At 51.1% G+C, this 9,187-nt stretch overlaps 1 protein-coding gene across 1 annotated transcript in view; it reads right to left on the bottom strand.

The window, feature by feature from the left end:
• Window positions 1-3,583: 3,583 nt before the first annotated feature.
• STEAP3 (STEAP3 metalloreductase) overlaps window positions 3,584-9,187 on the bottom strand; it is a 35,030-nt gene continuing 29,426 nt past the window's right edge. Inside the window, exon 4 of the mRNA XM_004389681.1 lies at window positions 3,584-3,883. Coding sequence (XP_004389738.1) covers window positions 3,602-3,883 — 282 coding nt within the window. The 3' untranslated portion in view covers window positions 3,584-3,601. The remainder of the gene's footprint in view (window positions 3,884-9,187) is intronic.

The raw sequence follows: 9,187 nt of genomic DNA, 5'->3' as shown, positions 1-9,187 counted from the left end.
AGAGCAGTCTTGGCCCTCACCCCAGGCCAGGAATCACTCCGCATGTGAACAAGACCCCTGTGTGGTTCACATACACTTTATACATGGAGGAGCAGCCCTGTCGCCTACAGTCAAGGGCCCTGTCTTCAGACCACAGTGCAAACTCTGCCCCTCCACCGGCCTTGGGTACCCCTTCCGTGCCTCTTCCCTCACACAGTCACCTGTGTCCCAGACATCTCCTGACTGGCCTGTTTTGGGAGGTCTGCATGTCTGTCCTTCCCGGGACAGACATGCTGTGTTCACCTGGCAGCCCCAACACCTTGCATGCTGCCCGACTCAGAGCAGCCTCCAATCAGAAGGCTCACCGAGTCACTGAACAAATAAATGAGCGTATGAGCCCCTGAAACTACTGCCCTGAGATCATCTTTAAACCTTAGCCCAAAAATATCCCCTAAGTCTTCTTAAAACCAAACTTTAGTTTAAATAGTAAAAAAGGTCTGCCTTGAGAACGTTCTTTTCAGGACTGTCTATGTGGGATCAGCTTGACAACAGTAACTCGAAAGATTAGATAGGAACCTTAGGGGGCAGTGAGTTTCTGTTAATGAGGGAGGAACAACTCAGAGAAGGAGGGTGAGAATGGTTGCACAACTCGAAGAATGTCATCAGTGCCCCTTAATGGTACACGTGGAAACTGCTGGATTAGTGTATGTTCTACTGTGAATATTCTCAACAACTACAAAACAAATAAAATTTAGAGGGGGGAATAAAACCTGTTGAAGAACATTCTCAAAGATTCTTATAAGCGTAAGAGAAGATTATATGTACACATTGCTCTAAAAAGTTTACAGACCAGCCCAGCTGTATTGGTGTAGAATTCCCTTTTAAGTAAATAAGAATTTAAGCCAGAGAGCCAATTAGATAGCATTGCCCAGCGTGTCGAGTGGGCCATCTGGGAAATGCAGTTCTTCAAAATTCTGGACTGTTAACAACATGTTATTTTAACACCACAGTACAACTCTGGATTCTAGATAGCAAATCTTTTATTCTTTAACAAATGAATGAAGATAGGTTTTGAATGTTCTAGCATTCAGAGGAATACAGACATGAAGAATGTTAATTAAATATCATACATGTTGAAACGTATTCTTTTAGTTAATAAATTTTATGAAGTTAAAAAAAAAATAATAAATGAGAGGGCAGGTTACCGACGGGGACAGAAAGAAAAGCCTGGAATTCACAGGTTAGCTGTTTATTCTCGCTGCTTCTTAGACAAGCTCTATGAGGTAAAAACGAAACACACAGACGTTTTCAACGACACAGATTTTAAATGTCAACCTCGACTCACTTTTAGGATGTGTGGAGCATGGTGGTTCAGGCACTTTTGTCCCCAGAGGCACACAGGAGACACCAGGCTGTGAGGGAGTGACTCGCTGTTTTGGGGACGCCGTGGCCAGCTGCCTGGTGAGGTAGGGAAGAGCAGCGTAGACACAGATAAGGCAAGCACACAGCCCCCCCGCCTTTCAGAAGGTGACTGTCCAGTGGACGGGCGGCCGGGTCCTCTGCTTCGCCTGCTCCCTCCTACCGCTCACCTGGGGCCAGTCAATGAGCGCCTTCCGCAGGAAGTGACTGGGGAGGGAGGGAAGTGTACCAGGCTTGGTGTCAGCATCTTTGGGATAAGCAACAATAATCCCTGGTGGTACACCCAGTTAAGTGCTCAACTACTAGCCAAAAGATTGGGGGTTCAAACACACCCAGAGGTGCCTTGGAAGAAAGTCCTGGTGATCTGCTTCCAAAAGGTCACAGCCTTGAAAACCCCACAGAGCAGTTCTAACTCTGCACATTCAGAATCGACTCTATGGCAGCCTGGGAAAGGGGAGCAGCCCGCCCTAACATTAGCAGGAAACAACAAAATGCCACCAGCTATTTTGCCTGCCCCTTCTCGGCGGCCCCTCTGCAGGCCACAGCTGATGCTCCGTCAGGGCCCATGTATGAGACGGGCTTCGCCTTGGAGGGCGGATGGAAGGCATCTTCAGGAAGCAGGCATTTCCCCACCACCAGTCACGGGCCTAATGAGATATTCTCGCACTAAAGGACCCTAATGTGCTCCACAGACATGAGCTCATGGAGCCTCCCTGGGGAAGCAGCGGCCTCCTCGTCTTACAGCTGCCCTGCCTTCCACGGCCTACTCCCCCTGTTACGGTGGGAGATGCCGCCCGGCCCAGGAAACCTAAGTGACATGAATGTGACCCAGAACCCCATTCAGGGTAGAGTTCAGTGTGCAAGATGTGACCTAGAACCCCTACTCAGAGTAGACTTCTGTGTGCAAGACCTCACGCCCCTTTGGGCTCAAAGACGCCTTTTTTCTTTTGGTAGAGAAGACAGACCACCCGGTTCTGCTGGGGGCTGGGGCTGAGCTGAGAACAGCTGCTTCTCAGAAGTGAAAACAGCGTCAGTATGACCAGGGAGGGATGGGACACAGCCCGAGGACAAAGGCCATGTGCTCTGGGGAGCAGTGTTTCAGAGCAGTGCAGCTTTGCAGGAGAGGACCTTCCCATCCACTAGGAGGAACTTGGGGCCATGTGATTTTCTGGGTGCCCAGAGGCAGCAGAGGACATTTGAAGGGGTTCCCAGAATTATCCCACAGGATGGATTTAATGAAGACGGCCCTGCAGTGCCCCCTCTTCCCCCCAGGGTCTCAAGAAAGGGCCCCACTCACAGCCAAAGGTGCTCTTCTCTCTTCCTCCCCCGCCCTGGGCTGATTTCTAGAGGGGTCTGGGCTAGGTCTGCTTGAGAGAAACACAAACTAATGATCTAAAAGGCGAGAAGGCACGGTGGTTTAGAGAACGGTCATCACCAACTTTGGGGAGGGAAAGAAAGGACACTTCTTGTCAAGATGGGCCTCATTAGTGGCTCCGGCAAAGAGGTGACTTCACACTCCCACAGAAGGACCAATTTGCAGCCGATGACGTGGGGACTTCTGACTTTCAGGGAGAAACCTTCCCAGCTCAGGCGGGCTGAGGGAGCGGCTTCAGCCCCAGCCGCCCAGCCCCCTGGCTTCTACTGGCAAAGGGCAACCTACCCATGGGGCACACAGCGCCCTCCCCTGGCCTAGGACTGCCCAGGGGTGGCAGCCACAGTCTGTGGACTCGGGGGGAACCTCCCCGCCTGCTCTCTCTGGCTCTCCAATCCTGTGAGCCTGAGTCGGCTCCAGAACGGGGGTCCCATCCGTGTCATCTCAGAGCCCAGCTCCGCAGGAAGGGGTCTTGGAAAAGCAGCAAAAGGAGGGAGGGGGGACTCCAGTGAATCAAATCAACAAAGGGACAAACCATTCACCGACTCTGTGCGAAAAGTATATCTGCCAACGCCACGGAAGCGCGATGGGCTGTCCGCCGGTCGAAATCTCAGGGACTAAACTTTTTAGCTAAGTGATTATAATTGCAAATCCCACTACATATATGAACTCTATGTACACGTATATTACACACACATGTTAGCGTGAACATTACTTCAGCAGGTTGCTTCCCGGGAGCTCAGGCTTCGAACCACCCACTGCCCAGAGAAGCGGCTCTCACTGTGCTCGGGGCGCCGTATTGCCTGCCTCGTTCCCAGGGGCGCAGGCACCTCACACGTGGCTTGTCTTCTGGGCAAAGCTGTGGTCCTCGGGCAGCGGGAACTGGGCGGCTCCTGCCTTCTCCCAGCCCCTCCGGATCCTGGCGAGTCTGCGGCTGCAGCAGGGAAGCAGGAGTAGGCCTCGGGCCAGGATGATGGCGCAGGGCAGCAGCAGCGTGAGCGTGAAGGTGGGCGGCAGGTAGAACTTGTAGCTGCTCTCCTGGAAGGCGCGGGCCCAGCCATAGGTCAGCGTGTGCAGCGTGCTGAGCACCAGGGCCACGAAGCCCAGGGTGGACTGTGGAGGGGAGAGGAGAAGGCTGTGACGTGGCCGCAGGCAGAGGGCAAGGCCAGGTGAGGAGACACAGGGACCCCACCCGGGGAAAGAAGGCTGTGACGTGGCCGCAGGCAGAGAGCAAGGCCAGGTGAGGAGACACGGGGACCCCACCCGGGGAAAGAAGGCTGTGACACGCCGCAGGCTGACAGCAAGGCCAGGTGAGGACCCCACCCACGGCCCATCCATCCTCCCGGGACGGGGGAAGCCAGGCTCTGGGTCCGCATCCCTGGCCTCTCGCTCAGCATCCTACTGTAATCACTACACTCTCTGAGCCTCGGTTTCCTCGACAGAACATGGGAGTTCTGCTTCTCCCTGGGCAGTGTGTAAGGACTGACAGATTTTCTCCGGAAGATATGATGTTTTTCCCAAAGCACGCTGTACGTACCCCTGGGTGGCCTGCAGGTGGCTTTAGCTGGAATTCAGCGCAAAGAAGTTTAAAAACATTTTACTAGTTTTGTGTATATTTTAATACATATTAGAATAATAAGTATACTTCAGCAAACCAAAATAATAATTTCAGGTATTATTTGGCCTTACATGAGGCCAGATTAAAAAAAAAAACCCTGCTGTTGTGTCCCCTCCAACTCATGGTGACCCCACGTATTGTCACAGTAGAACTGTACTCCACAGGGTTTTTGATGGCTGATTTTTCAGAAGCAGATCACCAGCCCTATCTTCTGAGGTACCTCTGGGTGGACTCAAACTGCCAACCTGAACTGCCAACCATTTGGTTAGCAGCCAGCGTGTTAACCATGAAAACCAGGGACATGAAAATGGCTGGGAAGTGCTGCTCTGTAACTCTGGCCTCTGTGAGTCTTCTGCATGTGAGTTTTCTCGTCACTACAAATTAGGAGTTCCAGATTCTGCTGCTGGTGCTGGTACAGACTGACGGTGACCCTGGACCAGTCGTTCAGTTAGCTCAGTGAGAAGGAAGTAATTCCACAAGTCAAAGTGGCAGCACGTGGAGAAACACGTGGACAAGCTTCAGCACCGTGCAGACGCTGGATCCCTCAGTCCTGCAGTCAGGCAGGCAACAAGGAAGGGCAGAGGGCGCTGGAAGTATTTACAGGGGGCAGGGAGTAGAGCACAGAGGCGGTTTTGATTGAATTCTGTAAGCAATGAGGAGCTACTGAGAGATCTGGGTCAGGAGAGATCCATGTTTATTACATATCTGTCTTAGTCATCTAGTGCTGCTATAACAGACACCCCACAAATGGATGGCTTTAACAAGGAGAAGTTTATTCTCTCACAGTATAGGAGGCTACAAGTCCAAATTCAGGGCATCAGCTCCAGGCTTTCTCTCTCTGTCAGCCCTGGGGGAAGGTCCTTGTCATCAATCTTCCCTGGTCAAGGAGCTTCTCTGCGCAGGGACCCCGGATCTAAAGGACAGCTATTCTTCTGGCTCTTGTTTCTTGGTAGTATGAGGTCCCCATGTCTCTGCTCGCTTGTTTCCCATAGCTCAGAAGAGACTGACCCAAGACACACCCAGTCTTGTAGATTGTGTCCTGCTCATTAACATAACTGCCTCTAATCCTGCCGCATTAACGTCACAGAGGTAGGATCTACAACAGAGGAAAATCACACCAGATGACAAAATGGTGGACAATCACACAACACTGGCAATCATGGACCAGCCAAGCTGCCACATTTCCTGGGGGAACACAATCCAATCCACAACAATATCCCAAAAACAGTCCAAACTAACTGTCATTGAGTAGATCCCGATTCCGACTCAGAGACCCCGTGTGTTATTACAGTAACAGGGACCCATCACCCAATAAGCACATATGTACTTTTTCCAAGGAAACACTACAAAGTTTTAATTTAAATGTGGCTATGCCGATAACCTCAGTCTTCTTTACAGACTGGGCTGGAGCCTTCCACAGAGAAGCTGCAATTGGGCCTCCTGGATTTCCTTTGAGCCCAGCTTGTCAGCACCGATTCAGGGACGTGGCTCAGAGATGCTGGCTTGTTTGAATTCCCCTCGAACAGATTTCTAAATGGGTCTGATTCTGCTAGCGCGCAGAACTCTCGGCTCCTCCCTGATATGGGGGAGCCGTATCAGTACCAACACCAGCATGGTGAGCCTCAGTGCGGTGCAGTGAATTCCTTCATAGGGCCCTTCTGGCCAGAGTTTTTGTAACTCCCACCAAATGACTGGATGGGACTACGCAGGTGAGGTGCTTGTGGCCCACCAAAGGGACTGGATAACTTGCTAATAGTGTATATAAGGTGCATGGCACCCTTGTGGTGGTGGGACCACGCAAGTAAGGTGTATGGAACACTAACGAGGGGACAGTCAGCTTTGCCATCCCGCTAGGCTTGTAATGAGCCATCCCAGAGGCTGCAGGAGAGGATCTCACCACCACCAAGAAAGAAGAGGCAGGAGTGGAGCTCGTCCTTTGGGCCTGGGATCCCTGTGCTGACAACCTTCTAGATCCAGGAGACAGAGAGGAGCTGTAACACGGAAGGCGGTGAGAGAGGGCGGCACGAGAGAGCAGGAGTCGGGGGACCAGTGAGACAGCTGTGATGGGGCTTCCTGGCCCACAGAGCAAGAAAGCTGAGCCTTCAGATGACGCTTATCGGTGCAGTGGGGTGCCTCTGGGCACTTATCAGCAGAGCTAAAAGAGCTTTGTAACACTGGCTCGAGCAGAGCAGAGGCCAGGCCAAGGGGCTGAGGGCCAAGGCTGAGAAAAGGCTGTCCTGATGGAAGAACTGGCATCGTGGTTAAGAGCTCAGCTGCTAACCAAAATGTTGGCACTTCAAATCTACCAGGCGCTCCTTGGAAACTCTGTGGGGCAGTTCTACTCTGCCCTATAGGGTCACTATGAGTCAGAATTGACTCGACAGCAATGGGTTTGGTTTTTGTTTTTGGATGAAAGAAGTGTATCCTGAGCATTCCTGAACCTGAACTGTAACCTATTACTTCCCTAATAAACCCCATAATCGTGAGTCTTGTCTGTGAGTTTTGTGTGGCCACTGCAACGAATTATCGAACCCAGAAGAGAAGCAGAGAGTGCCGTGGGAGGGACGGCTGGTGTCAGAGGGATGAGGCCTGTCTGACCTCCACCTCATAGCAATCAGCCCCGGGCTGTTGATCTTGATTCTCCTTCCTTCTTACGAAGTTAGAGGAGGTCAGACGCTGCCCACTCCTTGCCATTTCTACACTCAGTCAGTGAAAGAGCGTGGTTCTGAAAAATTGCTTTTAACGCTTTTATTAAAAAATAAAAAACATTTTCCAATGGCTATGCACTATAACCAGTTGCCGTGGAGCCAAATCCAACTACCTCAGAGGTGCCTTGGAAGAAAGGTCTGGTGATCTACTTCTGAAAAATCAGACACTGAAAATCCTATGGAGCACAGTTCTACTCTGACATGCATGGCTTCACCATGAGCTGGAATTGACTCAATGGCAAATGGTTTCGCTTCTTTTTATGCGCTGTAATTTTATAGACAGGTCCCCAGGTTCAACATTTTTGACCTCAAATGAAAAGAACCTACTGTCACCAGATTCCCCATCTCCAGCCTTCCTAAGCATCTCTGGTTCTTCTTGGCTTAGTGAACACCTCCAGGATCTTCTTATCCCATTGTCTTCATCACCTAGTGCTGCTATAACAGAAAGACCACAAGTGGCTGGCTTTAACAAAGAGAAATTTATTCTCTCACAGGCTAGTAGGCTACAAGTCCAAATTCAGGGCATCAGCTCCAGTGGAAGGCTTTCTCCCTCTGTCGGCTCTGGAGGAAGGGCCATGTCATCAATCTTCCCTTGGTCTGGGAGCTTCTCTGTGCAGGAACCTCAGGTCCAAACGATGCCCCCTGCTCCTGGCACTGCTTTCTTGATGGTATGAGGTTTCCATGTGTCTCCACTCACCTCTCTCCCCTATATTCCCAAAAGAGATTGGCCCAAGACACTATCCAATCCTGTAGACCTCATCAGTATAACTGCCACTAATCCATCCCACCATATCATAGGGACTGAATCCACAACTCATAAGGAAATCCCATCAGACTACAAAATGGTACACAGCCACGCAACACTGGGAATCATGACCCAGCCAAGCCGACAGACATTTCTGGGGGACACAATTCAATCCACGACACCCATCCTTAACGATTTAGAGACTCAGCACGGCCAGTCAGGAAAGGCCACGGCTGGCTCTCTTCTGTCACCTACAGTTAATTCACCTGTCACATCAACATGGCCAGCCCCCAAATGGAAGACTCAATTCTCCTAGCACCGACCTCTGAACCACACCAACTGTTTCTAAGCTCTGATCCATTGTTACTGAAGACGGGTTAAAAGGGGTCCCAGCGCTGACCATTTGGAATAAGTCTTGAACAAGTCTGTCGGTCATTCTAACGTTCCCCAGCTGGGTGCCCTGACGCCCAAACCACTGCCCCCCTCCCCTAATTGTGAAGTTTCTGGAGTTTGCCTCTGCCTCATAAGAATGGCTGGGAAGTCTATGAGTCAGATACTGTGGTTTTCAAGCCTAGCTACATGTTAAAAATCACCTGGGGAACTTGGAAATAATTAAGACCCATCCCTAGAAATTCTGATTAAATTGGTTTCGGGTGGGGCTCAGGCAGCTGTTGTCTTTAAACGTTCAGCAGGTGATCCTAATGTGCAACCAGGGCTAAGACTACTAATTTAGGAACCTCAAATCACCTAAGCCCTTCTAGCTTCAGTTGAGAAGTCCATATGGGCCCCAATGCCCAGGGCTTTTGGTTGGGGAGGGCACTAGACCTATCGGTTCCTTGGACAAAAATCCCGTGAGGGCCTCTGTGCACCCATGCTGCTGGAGCAGGGGGTGTCTCAGTCATCCAGTGCTGCTGTAACAGAAATACCACAAGTGGATGGTGTCTCAGTCTACCTAGTGCTGCTGTGACAGAAATACCACACGTGGACGGTGTCTCGGTCACCTAGTGCTGCTCTAACAGAAATATCACACATGGATGGTGTCTCAGTCACCTAGTGCTGCTCTAACAGAAATACCACACGTGGACGGTGTCTCAGTCACCTAGTGCTGCTCTAACAGAAATCCCACACGTGGACGGTGTCTCGGTCACCTGGTGCTGCTCTAACAGAAATCCCACACGTGGACGGTGTCTCGGTCACCTGGTGCTGCTCTAACAGAAATCGCACACGTGGACGGTGTCTCGGTCACCTGGCGCTGCTCTAACAGAAATACCACACGTGGATGGCGTCTCAGTCACCTAGTGCTGCTGTGACAGAAATACCACACGTGGATGGCGTCTCAGTCACCT

This window comes from Trichechus manatus, unplaced genomic scaffold, assembly GCF_000243295.1.
Source record: "Trichechus manatus latirostris isolate Lorelei unplaced genomic scaffold, TriManLat1.0 scaffold00255, whole genome shotgun sequence".
NCBI classification, from domain to species: Eukaryota; Metazoa; Chordata; class Mammalia; order Sirenia; family Trichechidae; genus Trichechus; species Trichechus manatus.
The sequence above is the reverse complement of the archived record's forward strand: the minus strand, read 5'-3'. Positions and strand labels throughout refer to the sequence as shown.